At 36.4% G+C, this 16,424-nt stretch overlaps 1 protein-coding gene across 1 annotated transcript in view; it reads right to left on the minus strand.

Annotated features, from left to right (window-relative positions):
• Window positions 1-16,424, minus strand: part of rngtt (RNA guanylyltransferase and 5'-phosphatase) — a 99,434-nt gene that overhangs the window by 64,187 nt on the left and 18,823 nt on the right. Inside the window, exons 9-10 of the mRNA XM_024291584.1 lie at window positions 6,554-6,689; window positions 890-961 (exon numbers count right to left, since the gene is read on the minus strand). Coding sequence (XP_024147352.1) covers window positions 890-961; window positions 6,554-6,689 — 208 coding nt within the window. The remainder of the gene's footprint in view (window positions 1-889; window positions 962-6,553; window positions 6,690-16,424) is intronic.

Genomic DNA, 16,424 nt, shown 5'->3' on the forward strand with positions numbered 1-16,424 from the left:
TCTACATAATTTGCTGGAGTCATAGATTAAATGTGTGGAAAATTCTGCACTGAAATGTTTAAATTCCTTCTATTCGTTTTGTTTCTAGTGATTGTTTTCTGCAGCTCATAGAGGGTGCTCTTGGGTCGCATGTGGTCCGCTAATTAAACAGCCCGGCTTTGGAGCATGTGTCGGCGTCTGGCACATCAAAGAGAGGCATAAAGAAATTTACATTTACGGAAGCAACTGTGAACACGCAACATACAGGTATCAAAAAGGTTTTTAAGTCTCTCTGATCTCAAATCCAAATGATGAAAGCCGTTCACCATCCATAGTAAACTGAATCATAACTCCTATTATGGCCTTTAAAACCTTCCCCAAAGCTCTAATAATCATCTTGTCACCATAGGAAGCACTTCAAAGTCCAGAGGTTAAGAGTGGACAGACTTATAAATAATCATAGGTCTGCCAGGGATGATTCAAGCTCAGAATTGTTAGGGTCAGACTTTATCTCAGCCTGGTGTGTGACAGGGTGGAGTTTTATGTGAAGCCATGGCCTCACAGTTAACAAAGTGCTGCTCATTTCTATGCAAATATTCAGAGTCTGGATAAACCACCTTTCTGACAGTCTTTTTTTTATTTTGTAGCTTCCCAACTGCCAAAGAGGGAATTTGGTTTATCGAGTTAAAGCAATTTGCAAATCCCTCTCCTCTCCACATCTCTGGCTCTTCCAAACCCAACGCTCGGTACGTTATTCTAATTATTCTTGGCAAAAACTGCTGACTCCATTCTTCTAACTGAAAAACTCCTTCGCTGATTATTAGCTGAATGCAAAGGGAGCTGTAAAGCAAATGGTCCCTTTGTGCTTTCTGTTTGAAACGCGTTTATCTGAAAAGCTCAGGGTACTCACGTTGAATTTGATGATGTCATATATCAAGTAGCGCGGTACAGGTTGACCATTCACCTTGTCGATGATCATCTCCTGCAGGGGAAAAAGACAAAGCAACAATAAAGATCTAAAGGACAAAGACATATGGTTAAGTCTAAAATAATTAAGCTATAAAGTTGACATCACATTGTAATGAAAGTATTGTCTACAACATGGTCTGCAGATTGGGCAATGGAGACTAGGCAGCATCCAGGATGCGTGTTTGGAGAGGGAGATGCCCGCGGCAACGCAAAGGATAGCATAAAAAACAGCGAGGTGTGCAGGGTGCGTGCTTTTATGTGTGGCTCTGAAAGTTGGGTTTGGTGGAGAGGGGCAGAAACAGAAATAGAACTGCACATGTATTATGCAAGGCTCTCAAGATGAGGTCAGGTGCAGCCATGCTGTAGGACACTTGGGCACGTGATTAGATTGAAGACTTGTTATGCAACTGAGTGACGACGTCAAGAAAAAATGTCACCCCGGCCCAACTGATGTAAGAAAAATGGATGGCAACTGAGAAAGAGCAGGTGAAGTACTACATTTTATCTGGTTGTAAAATATTAAGCAGAAGAGCAACCGGACAAAAAGATATGAGCTTCGTCATTGAAAAATGTTGAAAAACAGAAACTACAATTTGGAGAAAAAAGTTCCTTAAAATAAGTGAGTTTTAAAGGTTTATTTAAAACTTGGTTGGTCAACCAAGTAACTCCATGGGTTCTAAATGCTGATGGGAATCATGGCTATTCATGTACGAGTTGCAACTAAAAAGTAAAAAACTAGATGTCACTGGCAAGATCCAAATGTCCACGATCCAGGACTTTTTCAAATGGTCGGCTAATCAGAGGTGGAGGCACTTGTTAGGGGATTACTGCTGGTATATAAAGGGTTTCATAGGACTAGAGCCTATTCGGGATAGATGTCATAACTGGATTGTATGTGGGAGAAGAGAATGTCTCAGATCTACACCTCTGTTGGGAGAAAGTTTCTCCATTTTGGCATAGATTCTAGCTTATTTCCTGTCTGTTCAGAATCTTACTTTACTTTCCTCAAAGGAACGTCCACAGTCCTTTAGATGAGGGTCCTGGTCTGATGTTGTGGCTCTTCTGGCTCACACTTCTGCAGATGAACTGTTCAATTTCCCTAAAGTATAGACCAGAGCACTACCGAATACACTGGATGCCTTAGACCACATTCCTCTGCCTCTACCTCAATGGTTTGTCCCGAAACCATTTTTTTTCTCATTTTCTTAGCTTTGTCTAAAAGTTCAGCTGCTAGAACACAGTTTTTGATGTCAGTCTTAATACGTATCTTGGGTTTTGGGTTTTGTTTGTTTCTTCTAGATTCCCATTTTTAAGGTCCAGTTGCCCTTAGGAACTGAACCCTGTGATAACTCGACTTGGCTGACAGAGAGTCTTCACAGACAACACCTTTACTGGCATTTCATGCTCTGACAAAGCGGGAAATGTCAGGGGTGGGAAGCTGTTTGCAGTTGAATGGTTTAATAATATTCATCTAGTCTGTACGTCAATGTCAAAAAGAAATTACTCATGATGGGTCACTTAAATTGTCCATAAAGCTAGCCATCTTTTGACAAAGCAATTCTAGAAAGAACTGTGTGAAAACCTCACACTTAGATGGCTTTTAGTCATTTGTCGCTGGACCAGTTCAGTGGGTTCAACCAGAAGCCTAATCCGGCAGATTTTCAAACCTCAAATATGATATGAAATTATTATGCTTAAAGTCATAATCATTGAGCGTAACAGTCAGATTATGGTAGAAAAGTAAAACTGAATTAAATTGAGAAATGTCATTGTTACACATGATTATCCAACTAAAGTTCACTGATTGATAGAGAAGGTGCCCTTTAGAAAGTATTTTGACGTTTGATCGAGTTGCGCCTTAAACACAGTAAGAGGTCCGCTGTGTTAATTTATTTGTTTAAGGACCCTACAAGGCCATTGGCATAGAACTTTCATGATATTCATGCAAATTAAAACAGATCCAAATGTGACAAACCCCAGGTTTATAGGAGAATATAAGCTTTATACAGTATGTGCAGGCACTCAGATAAGAAGAGTTCTCATTATAATAGATTTATTAAGAATGTGCATTTTGGAGCTTTTGTGGCTCTCTTAAACCTCTTGACTTGATTTAAGCAGCACTAGAAATCTCTTTTCATGACTCTGAACAGGCAATCCTACTTTTAAGATCATCATCATCAGTTGAGTCATAACACAAATTTCTAACCTATGAATCTTCATTTATAGATATTAAAAATATAGCTAAAATTTACAAAAATATCACATTTTTACATTTTTTCTATTAAAATGCAATGTTTTGCCAAGTTAAATGTAACATATTTCATCTGTAAACAGTATTTATTTGCAATAATTCTCCCCAAAAGACATTTAGATTGAGTTTTATTCATCCTGCTAGTCACATAAAAAATGTCTGATATTTTCTCACAAGGGTTATGCGACTTAAAACTAATATTGTTCAGATAAAGGTCAGCATGCGGGAAAGGTCTTCTGAAGACGACTTTGGGATGAGATGACACATGAATGAGTGTCATTTTGTGCAGAATCCAATGAGTGACCTCAGAGAATATATATCCAGTGAATTGTTGATCACTGTTGCCGGACACCAAAGCTTTGGACGTCACAGTGGATTCAGAATTTGAACTTAAATATGGCAGACACATCTTATATATTTTTCCAATTTATCTTTCCAATTTATAAAACTAGTAAAAGCAAAATTTATTTTATTTATAATAGGATATAGTTTCACTTGATTTTGAAAGCAATTTAAAAAAAAGTTAAGTTGTTTGTGAACATAATTTAACAGTCATTCCAACAGATGTTTGCCATTTTTTCTTAGTTGCAGATTGCTAACTGAACACCTGCATCTCTCGAGCAGATGGTGCGGTATTGCAGGGAAGGTCAAAACTGTATAGCTTGAAGCTCATGTAATTTTATTTCACACCTCATAGGACAAAAAGACCACGTATATAAACTAAATTGCCAAAGTCTGACTATCAAAGAGTGAAAAGCAGACAATTTGCAGCATGTAAAAGAAAAAAATTATGCTATTACTAGATGACGCCATCACCGAGCATCTGGCACTCTGCACAATTGGCTGGCCAGACATCAGACACTAACGTTAATGCATGCAAAAAATATAAATAAATAAAACACCAGGAAGGTTATCTGAACTGTGCATTCTTTTAAACCCTGAGTAAAATTAGATGAAGCAGCTATAACTGAGAGCATATATAAATACAATTCTATGCAGCATCTTTGTATCCAAAAAGTGTGGAAACTAAATCCAATAAATAGTCAAAGGGTGTTAAGGAGCGTAACAAAGCTGTTTTACATAGAACCGATTAGCTACGGCAAAAAAAAAATCCAAATGACATGCTAACGTCCACTCATCTTCAAGACAGGAATGCTAAACACGAGCACGTTTAAAATAAGATTTCTGACCAACAGGAATGTGGGCAGACTGCTGCCACAAACATGAAAACCTGGAGCTGCTTTAATAGCTGGAAGGAAGACACTGTAAATGTTCATCCACAGAACATTTACAGTGTCTCTCCATTCCATCAACCGATGTTTTCATTTTGTTTTATGTCCAATTTGTAACATTTTCATGAAGCACATTTTCTGATCGTCATAGCAGCACCACATGTGATGGAGCATAAAATACTCATTTAGAAAAACTGGAAATACAAATATATTTACCCCTTCATATGCAGTTGCAAATTGAAAATGTGGGAAACGAAGATTTCAAATGAATGAAACAGGTGAACTTTTAGCACAGATTTTGCAGAACATTTGTGCAAAGCTTAGAATGGAACATTTTATTTGTAACCCATTTTTTTTATATATTTTCATCTATATGTTTTGCATGCTGTCTCCATTTCCATATTTTCACAACATCCATAAATACATTCCTGTTACCAGTATGTAGCTGTCCCTGTGATATTCTTTTCTAAAACTGTGTCCCTTTCACTCCCTTTGAGAACCTTAGCACCTTCAGCTCTGCTTCCTTCTTTAACAATGGTCTCGCCAGTCTTGTACACCTTCCCTTTCAACCTGTCTTACACTCCTATAACACGTTTTTGATCCGTTCTAATCTGGTTGTATGCGCCTCCTCACCTTTTTTCACGCCGTCCTTTGCCCTGGACATTTGACCCCATTTAAAACCTGCGCATTTGTCACAAATAAAATTGCTTTATCATTTATCAACACCTTAAAGTATTTTTTTCAAGGTCTTATACTTGGTGCAACTGTGACCACATTTCTATCCCTATCCCATCCTCAATAGCTACTGATCTTTTTCCTATATCTGAAACCTGTATGTTGATTTCAGAAAGTGCATGGTTTATTTAACCCTCGTACTCTCTTTAGGAGCTATCACACCAAACATGATTTGCACAAAACATTAATGTGCCGTGCCTCACCCCTCTTTTTCCGTGCAACGAATTCGGTGATCGTCGCCTGTCAAAAAATGTGTTCCTGACCTTGACGTCGCGGCCGCGTGTGGGAGGAGCTACTAGCTAATGTTTTTAGGATGATCGCTATAAGGAACGGTGTTGAGAAAAAAGTTTATTTTATTTTGATGAGTTCAACAAAAACATCAGTAATCATGTCTTCATGTTTGGGTTATACGATTATTATTAAAAGACGTATGACGGCCACTTCCACTGTGTTTCTGTGTCTCTGTGGCTGAGCTTGAAAGTTCTCCGTCTCGTTTTAACACGAGAGGGAAAAAAATAAAATAAGGGGACCTTTTTCCTTTTTCTTATGTGTCTCGATGAGGCCCGAGCCAGTAGCCTCTGCACCCCGCAGCGGCTCTTCGTCTGCCAGCATATCGAGCCAATCCGCTTTGGGATTGAAAGCCGCTGATCGGTCAAGAGTGTTTCCCTGCCTTCACCCCAAAGTAGCCAGATTAGCTCTGCAACCTCGCAGCTCCAGCGGGTAAATGGAAAAGATGGAAGTTCAGGACAAAGACGCTAGCTATGGATTAGTTTTCTACCCGCTGATCGAGTCACTGAAAGCGCCATGTACCCAAAGCTGATTTCCTAATTGGCAGATGTGATGCAGCGACCCGTCAAACTTCAGATATTTAAATTTTGCCTGCACCACCCGATTTGCGCCTCGTCGCTCAAATCAAGCTGCTGATAGACCTTCACGTTGTGCCCGTTGCTCAAATCGCGTCATGGGACTTCAGATCGCCTCGTGTCCTGTCTGTTCCATTGACTTAACATTAAAACTGTCCGCCTCCGCCGCAAGAATCTCATTTGGTGTGAATGCGCCTTTATGGGGTCCAGATGACCCCACCATTATATTGATGTGTGATCCCTCCCATGACAAAGGTGGACAGGATTTTATGTCTACCACGGACACCAGCGAAGATTTAAAAAAAAAAAATCCTTGGAAAAAAAAGTTCAGCGCGCCGTCTTGTGGGGTCCAGATGACCCCACAATTAATGTAAGCATGCCTAGGATAGAACAAGGGTTACACCTGATGCTGACGTGATTAAAAACTAAAGCATAAGGAACTAAATCTTAGAGTGAACATCATGGTGGAGAACATGAATTTCAGTGTTTTGATGAGACAGGATATGTACGATACAAGAACTTACCCCATCCAACAAAGTGTTTGCCAGGTGGATGCGCGGATCCTTCCGGAAAGGAAACTCGAGGTTTGCTATGTGGAAGATTGTGTTGTCCCTGTCTAACATGTACACTTCATCTTTACCGTTGATCAGCATCATGTACCTGCAGGGAAGAAGAAATAAATAAATAAAAATGGTCGGTCTTTCTTTGGACTTCTGCAGACTACAACAGTAGGAATTTGTTAGTGGGAATGTTTTTTTTGCCAACTTTATCAACAAAATCCTCTAGTAATTATTTGACATTTCCCCTGACAGAAAACATGGCCAGAACTATTCATCTGCTGCAAAACACATGAACGTTGGCTTTCCTGATAATGCTACACATTTTTCTGCAGCAACAACTAAGCAGAAATAAGTCAGAAGCAATTACGATGAAAAAGTAGACAAAAACTTTCACCTTCTGAATGCATGGTAGGTGAAAGCTTTTTTTTCTTCTAATACTTTATATTTCATTCTCGCCATGTAGAAAGTTAATTAAAAATTGGCCGTAGCTGCAGAGTTTGATGAAAGCCAAGGCTGTGGCCATGACAGCGAAAAAAAAAAAAAAATCCTTTAATTATAGACTTTATTGCAAAAAGGTGAACATTCTGGAAAACATTTGCAGTCCTGCAGGTCTGGAAATGTGTGTTTTTAAAACTGGGTAACACTTGATAATGTACATTTTTTTAATTAAAAAAGAATAAAAGAATAAATATAGAAATTGGTAAAAGGTCTACGACAGATACAAAAAATACACATGCACTTCATTATTTGGTATCCCATAAGGAAAAACCTGTAGCCTATTTTTTTTTTATTATCTTGCTTAAACACAACTTAACACAAGAGTTCCTTGGCTTTCAGTGCACTTTTTCTGACTGTTGTGGGATTGTGCGCTTTAGCAGCGGCCCATGCTGAACTAATCCCTGGCAGGCTCTTTCAGGTGAGATAAAGACGCATGCGGTTACATAAATTCTACTGTCTTTTCAGCAGAAATTCAACTGCAGCAAAAAGAGGAACTGAAGTTCCAACAAGAAACATGATGTAATATTATAGCAGCCATGTTTAAAGACACACTCCAATGAAAATTGTGCTTTTACCACATTCTTGTAGCATTTTTCTCATGATGGAGGACATATAAAGAAAATTTGAGAGTAAAATTGTATTTCTGAATATTAATTGTTAATTGAAGGTCAAAAAAGCAAGTATTGATGGATTGGTAGAGGGACGTTGAGTCTAGTTGCCAAAGAGGAGTTTTATTGGCGCAGTGAATGAGGACATGATGTTCTTGGAGTAGAGGATACAGAAGACAGAGTTAGATGAAGGAAGTTAATTTGCTGAAGCAAACCCCTGTATAGAAGCGTTTATGACTCATAATTTAAAATTAAAGTCAATACTGGAGATGCCGTTTCATTTTCACAATTTTCCTGCATTACTTGTCTGTTAAATAACATTAAAAAGCAATTATCAGAAAGACTTTTTCTTTTTCTTCTTTAACACAGCTCATTATGTAGCTTAATTAAAATAAGAAAATGGCATTTGACATTTTATTTTCAAAAAGTTCTTTAAAATTTTGTACCGGAATTTAATTAGAAATATCAAATTTGAAAATTAAAATGCATAAACAGAAATGCTTTTTCCTTTTCAAAATTTACCTGCATTACTTGTCGCTTAAATAAAATATAAAAAGCAACTATCCGAACGGCATGTCCATTTTCTTCTTCAACACTGCTCATTCTGTGACACAGCCAATGAAGATTGCTTTTTCATTTTCACATTCTACGGCGCAACATCTCATAATTCAGTTTGAGTTAGCAGGTCCAAAAGGCATTGTCATTGTTGTGGGCATCGTTAAAGCCATTCTGATAATTGCTATTTAATTTAATTTAAGAGACAAGTAATGCAGGAACATTGTGAAAATGAAACAGCATTTCCAGTATTGACTTTTATTTTAAATTATGATTCACAAATGCTTCCATACCAGTGAAGGGAAAAGTCAAAAGAAAAAGAAGAGGGATAGTCTTGATACTGCTGTATTCTAACAGAATATTTATTGATGCAGTCTACTAGATTCTTAAAAATCAAAATTTTTTTAAATACAACATCTACAGCTCTATGTACTTTGATCCTTCCCTTCATGACATTTTAGAGTAAAACCCAGAAATATGAACTGGAACACTTTCTTAGATCTACACTGTAATCGTCTTTCTTTTTTTGCAGTACATCAGGTACACGCCACACTAGTACACATCATCCAAATAGTTTGTGATGGCTTCCTACAATCCTTCAGCATCAACAGCTCAATAAAGAAAGATAAACACGAGCATACAGTAGGACACTTCAGTCTTACTGTGCCCTTCTTGATGATCCAAGTTGGCAAACACAGCAAGGGAACATGGGGACTAAAATTCTTGATCTCCCCTTCTGTTGGTTTTCTTGGATGAGCTGAAGAGATGTGCCACTCCCAGAAACAGAAGCCTCGTTGTTGCCTTTGATTTCCTGCTGAACCGGATCCAACTGTATCAGCAAGATGTTTAACAAGCTGCTTCTATTCCAGTTTATTGCATCGGTCCGTGCTCACAATTCTCAGATTTTAGGCACTTTCTTTCCAAACAGAGACTGCATGGGAACGGACCCATTAATACAAACAAGGAAATACTGAACGGAAAGTGAAAACTAATAAATAAAGTGCAATTTAAATCTGTCTCAATACAAAAATAGCATCACAAAACTTTTTTTTTGTGACAGCAAAAAAAAAAGGACTCTTAATGGTTTCTAAGTTATCCACAACAGACTTGAAACTTTCCACGGTACATCTTGACAATTGCAAAAAAAATTGCTGTCAGGTGTGAGGCCTGCTTTGAGTGCTTAACCATTCACAGAGCCGGATTTTCCCACACTACTGACAGCTGTTATAGTCGTCTTCCCCTCAATGTCACGTGTGGGTGAAGCAGCTCACTTAGAGACAAAAGTTTTGATTTTTTTTCCTCCATTCTGCAGAAACCATTTCCCTCTCACACCTGCTGCACAAAGTCAGTCCAAAATCATTGATTTTTGCAACCAAATTTATGTTGGATTACAATTCAGTTTGTTTTATCGCCTTTTATATACATCTTTTTTAATTATAAGACTGTGTACATTCATTTTTAAACATATTAAAACTGTAGATGATGTGATTTGTTGATGTATTTTCACTGCAATGACAAATAAGGTTTTTTCATATATTAGTCAGGCCAAAGCATTGTGTGATTCAATTTCAAAGCCACAAACATTTGTCTCTTCTGTACATGATTCAGCACTGAAACTATGCAAAAGGGTCGATCAACAGAAAAGTCTGGATTTCTCAAAATAGGTAAAACGATGCTTTATTCACTTTATAAAACCACTACAACTTATTAGTAACTATGAATAAAAACTATTGTAAGAGCTATTTTTCAGTGTACTTGTGTATTATATTCTAAAATAATACATATTTGTTCAAATTCATCTTAAGACAAACTTTGTGAGCAATTTCCTCATCTCAAAGGGTTAATAAACTTGCTGACTGTTTTGATTATTTTTATTATTATTTTACTTCTAAAGAGGTAAAACAGAATCTGTTCACTTTAATATAAACTAATCTGATAAAGAAATTAACACACTTAAACCGCACTTCTCAAAATAACTTTTAACTATTGTTAAAATTCATATCCATGGCAACCGTAATGAGCTGAATTTTTGTTAATATATTTACTTTATTAAAAGATGCTTAAAATAAATTGGTCTACCTGAACCCCATGTTATTTATCTGACACTGCATCAGAAAATAGAACTAAAGGGAGAATAATTAGTTTAAGTGACGGGAACGATCCCAAGCTAATTATCTGCCAACAAATCTTTCATCTTTAAAACAAATGTGCAGAGAAAGTCTCCACATATCCTCAAAGCCGACACATTATAAACTTTTCAAAACGCAGAAAGAAGTTCCCCAAAGACACAGTGACACATTTCCTTTTGTCTTCTGTGCATCTCCACCGTTACGACAGCAGGATTAGCTTCTAATTAGCTTATAATATATCATAAATACCAACTGATTGTCAGAGAAAATCTGGATAAAATGCCAAGAATGGATGAAAAAAGGGATTTACCAAAAGATTAGAAAAAGTTAAAATTCAGACTATTCTTTTGGCCCCTAAAATGACTAATGACCTGATATTAATATATTCTTTATACATTCCCACAGACATGACAAAAACACAGTACATGAAAACTAAACCGTGACTTGCAAAAAGCTCATGAATTACTAAAAAATATTAGATTTTTTTTTCAAAGTGCAAACTAAAAAACATCTTCACAAGTTGACATGGTCATTGGAATAAAATAAAGAGAGAACGGGCAAACAAAAACGGTTCACTATAGGGTGGAAATCATTTCTCAGAAAGGTCAGAAGCAAAACTCTCCAGATGATCTGAAGTGCAGCTGATCGATTCATTTTCAATCAGCCAAAAAGGATAGGTCACACCACGTCGCTGCCCTGGAGTCCTGTGGTTGCTCGCAGCAATCTCTGACGTGACATTGGCTTAAAGAAAAAGACTAAAAAATTTATATAACACTCCAAAAGCTGACACGTCTTAAATCAAGAGATTTTTCATTTTATCACTCTCTGTGTAGCTTATTTAGATTAAATCATCTTCCAGATAAACATAAAGGAATTAAAACTTAATTTTATTATTGACGATCTCTCTAAATTTTACAGTGTCAGCAAGTCTTTAAATAAATGGGAAAGTATTATTAGATTTATTAGTATTGTCTGAATTTGAACAAAATGATTCATTTTTAGAAAAATTACTCACAATAGTTGATCTTTTTTTAAATAAAACAGTGATAGGCCTACATGATAAACTACACGGACCTCCTGGTCCGAGCTGACATCTGGATCAGAACCATACAGCTGGACATTATTATGTAGCATCATGGATCAATCAAATTGAGTCTTTTTATATTAAAATGCTCCCATGTTATTTGGAGGATAAGTTATGTTGACTTTCATTTAAATAAAAATGTTGCAGTGAAATGGAAATAATGTATTAGCCAATTTTCGTATAATATCGTCATCTCGATATTGATCAATAATTTTTCACATTCTTCATATTGTGCAGCCATAATCAACTATGTATTTTTATACTGTAAAACTTTTTAGCTTCTTAGTTATAATATTAGGGGCTTATCATTGCTTTTTCATTTGTTTTAATACTCTAAAGTGTAAAAAAAAATCCTTAAAATAGGATGTAAATAAATTAATGCTGGAATAATTTTACAATAACATGAACTGAACCTATTTTTATGTTTAAAGACCAAAAAAAACAAAAAACTATACGCTTAGTTTTTTTGTTTCAAACACAAAATGAAAATACATATAAGAATTAAAAAATAGAAAGATACAAATATATAAGTAAAGCAATCGAAGGATTTCTTCAAAAATAACAGTATGTTAAAAAGTGGGTTTATCAAACTAGTCTGTCTAGATCTGGAGCACAGTGGGGAGTGAGTCAGATCCAGCTCAACTTCAAGGGAGAAATAGGTACAATGAAAGCAATAAAGGAAATGCGAAGGCAAAATAGAATCAGGTGAATGAGTGAAAGAACAGGATAGTACCTCCAAGACATAATGATCCACACAAAAGGGCAGATTTTCCTGTCTAAAGGGATAATGGCTTTTATCTCCCAAAGAGCCATTGGCGGAAAACATCAAAAAGCGGAGCTGGGTGTCACAACTGAGAAGATCTGTCAACCAGAGAGGATACAAGCCCAGACTGAGCAGAAGTAGTTCCCCTGTTGTCTAATTGGCCAGTTAGCCATGGCCATCTCTGTCAAGTGTGCTCAGAAGAAAACAGGGAGAGCCCATTAGTTCACTGCGACTCCCCGGTACGCCTCCTCCTCATCGCATTTCACCTGATTAATCTCTTCCCCTCTTTTTGAAGGTACATTCACAGCAGACAAAGTATTCTTTTTGTCTAACAAATCAGAAATCATTAGATATAAAGGCGTGGAGGCTCCACTTTTCCTCCCTCCTGTCCTCTGAAAGCCGCTGAGACTCAGATTTTATCCCTAAACCCCCCGGAGTCGTGTCCCCGAGCTCTTTAGCCATAATGAGACGCAAGCAGCCGTTCCGTCAGCTCTGCCAATCTGGTCCCAGGCATGAATGACAAACGCAGGGCTCCGGGGACGAAAACCCAACAGCCCCGCGCATCATTAGGATACGTCAAGAGGAAAAGACTCCTTTTATTATTTTTATTTTGCCTCAAGAGATGAGCAGCCTTTTTTTAACGTTTATATCAAAAAAGGGAGAGTTGAGCAATATGATGTTTATACTGCACATACAAAATATTTTTATTTGGTAAATCATAGGAGATTGCATTGATGATGGGATAAACAAAGATGCTCCGAGCTCTGGTCTCCATAAATGTAGAAACTACTTTTTGGGGGGTAAAACTTGGAAATTCATTGTTTTATTCAATTCAGTTGTGTTTTTAAAAACCTTTTCAAAGCAGAATTGAAGTTTGCGTTTTGCTTGACAAAATTTAAAGACCCACTTTGATCTAGAACTCTCACAAAAACGATTATTTTAACAGTCAACTAATCACCGATTATTTTATCAATTGGTCGACTAATCACAACATGCATACATACGATGTAAAGCACACATCTTAACCATCGTTAGCTTTACACTAACTAAAAACTAGATGTATAGCATTTCCTCCGATAAGTGTGAATCCTAAATGAGCCAAAACAGCTAGCATGTAGCTAAAATATTAGCTAAATTCCAAAATAGCTTAAAAAAACTTTAATAAATGCCAAAATAGTCCAAAAAGCTAGAATAATACCATTATAACTTTCAACTTTACTACACTCAAACTCCATATAATATAATGTTTAAAGATCTTTTCTGCCCAGTAAAGTCGCTCACACTAAAAATCACTAAAACAGAGTTAAAGACAATCTCATCATGTCTTACAGTAAAGAAAAACTAATAACTGTTGTGTTATTTTCTGACGTAGCTCTTCTTTGCTCATAGTCGTGTCTGATCCAGAAAATATAATTATAAATACACTATATATATATATATATATACAAGGAAATAATTATTCTGACTTAACTTTCTAAATGTGTACGGCAAGAGTTGAACTTTTGACTTTGCCGCTCTTATTTTGAAAGCTGAAAACACGTGGCTTCATAGCAACACTTAAAATATATGCTGTGCCACTTGGTAAACATTTCTATTTTTACATTCCCCCCATAAAATACCTTAAAAAAAGAAATACCTTTCATAAAAACAACTACATTTAGCCTCAGGTAAAACACGCGCGGCCAACATGCAGCAATGTGCATCTTGGCTGCGTCTATTACCAACATGAATTTCCATCAGTTTTAATCTAAGACAGGAAATGAAAATACAGTTCGGCAGGACATCAATAAAATAAATATTTTACAATTTTCTGTTGAAATTGTTAAGATTACCTTTTAATATTTATGTAAAGTTGTGCTAGACCGCACTCAGTTGTCAGCTTTTCCGTTCTACACTCGTAAACCGGAAGTCACTATTCACATTACTCGCCTTTTTGTCAGACGTCACAGTGACAAGGGTCTATTGACTAGTCGTGGACTTTGATCACTTTTTGATTTACTGCAAAACTGTTTCCAGTGGTCTTTTAATTATGATTGGGTCATTTTTAGACAAAAATTGAAAAACTTTTTTGTTTTCTAGGATGTCGTTTCAGCAGAGTGGCAGTAGTTGATTAGAAATTCACATCTAAAAGCTGCTGAGAGCTCTTTGCTTAAGAGGAGCAAGCTGACAGTCACAAATAAACTCTTCTTCAGATAGTGTTGTTTTTGTTTGCTTCTGATACATAAGAATTTGAAAAAAGAAATACTCAGAAGGGTAATTTTGAGCCTAATTTTATTTAGAGATGTCCTCCATCAACACACGGACATATTAAAAACACGAAAAACAGGATTTTCATCAGAGTGGATTTGTCCAAAAGCATTCGTTTTCTCTTCTTCAAAACGCCAGAGCAGAACCACAAAAGTGCATGGAGATCAAGTTCTTCGTAATAGAAAGTACATATATTTCTTATTTTTCCAAACAATCTAGGCAGGTTTTAGGTGAATCATTCTCCAAACCGATTATGATTGCAGGCAATTTCAGAAACTGTGCTACTGAGCAAGGCAGTTTACCTGATCGATGTTCTGATGCTCAACCGCACAATTACTAGACTGGCAGAGTAATCAATTCCAACCTTTAGGAAAACAGTCTCCGAACAATTCAAACAGTTAAAAATTAATCAAGAACACTGGCCAAATAAACCGATGTCTCCCTTTGGACCTGTACTTCTGCAAAAGCAAAGGAGTTTACTAAGAATTTACAACATGATTTAAAATGAGCCGAAAAACATATCAATGTTCTGTAATGCATTGAGCTTTATAAATAAATAAAATCATATATAAATAAAAGGATCGAGTCTTAGAATTTCCACCACAAGTTAAACATTTAACGACATTTTCCAAACACCGAGTCTGGAAGAACGTCAGCAGCAAAAATAGTAAAGTAATTCAGGAAATACACCGACGCGCTCCAAACTTTGCATATTAAGTTAGAAGAAAGACGACACAAACAGCAGAGTCTCAAACAGGGAGCCGAACTCCAGCAGAGACAGTAAACACAAAGGGGAATCTTTCAGCTTACTACTGAGCGTGTCAGTTGTTCTGCTGTGTAAATATGCTGAGGTGGAAGTGAAAGCTGCTCCTTTTATCTTCAGAAACCCAGAGATATTTTAGGGATGATGACAAAAAAAAACAGATTTATCTCCACTGCTGCTCTTAAGGTATAAAGTAATGCATGTTCCATTAACGTAGGGTTTGTTTTAGACAGTAATACTGTCCACAAGACTTAATCTGTAAGTAATTTCAAGAAGCCATTAGCAAATGATTTTTTTCACTTCAAAGCTTTTTATATCTGTTTTAATCCACATTAATGTGAAAAATTAGGGACAAAAAAATGTAATTCATTATATTACAGAAATAGATGAAGTTAAAACACTTTTACCATCATTCAAACAAACAAAAAAAGCATAAATGTCAAAAATAACAAAAATATAAACTGTCTCAAGTGATAAAAACCTGTGCCCACAACAGTATGAGGTTTATAAATCAATAAAGGCTTCAATAAACCTTAAGTTGTAGACTCCAGTAAATTCAATCAACCTTAAATTTAAAAAATCTAGAGTGAAAATGAAATCAAAGATTTTTCCACCCGGTTTTCCATGCGACATGTCCAGAAGACGATGTGTGAACACACCAGCTGATCAAGAGATGCTGCATGTTTGATGCTTTCCACTTCCTTTGTTAATATGCAAGATGCTTTCAGACGGAGCTGGCATTGATAAAAATATCAGGGAGCCTCATTCTCCATTCTTAATGTTGCAGTAAAGAAAACAGAACAATTAAAGAGTACTCTGTGTCTCTGTGTGTGTTTGTCTTAGAAATAACCTCCCCATCACCATCACACTCCCATTTGCAGCAACATTCCTACAAAACAAAACCTCCTGCTATGAGCATCAAGCCCCATATATCCTGCATGACGACAAACTGTCTCTCTTTCCAAATATCTTCCGAAACAGCATTAAAATGTGAACTTAAAATGATGAAACTGGGAAAATAGTAAAAACAGATTGATTTATTTAGTATTTATATATAATTATATTGGTCTGCTTTTCATATTTGACCAAAATACACTTTTAAGTCAGAAATTGCCATTTTTTTAGGGAATATGTCTCTTAAAATACTAAAAAAATAAAATAAAATGGGCATAAGGAAGAAGAGAAACT

This window comes from Oryzias melastigma, linkage group LG24, assembly GCF_002922805.2.
Source record: "Oryzias melastigma strain HK-1 linkage group LG24, ASM292280v2, whole genome shotgun sequence".
In the NCBI taxonomy this organism is placed as follows: Eukaryota; Metazoa; Chordata; class Actinopteri; order Beloniformes; family Adrianichthyidae; genus Oryzias; species Oryzias melastigma.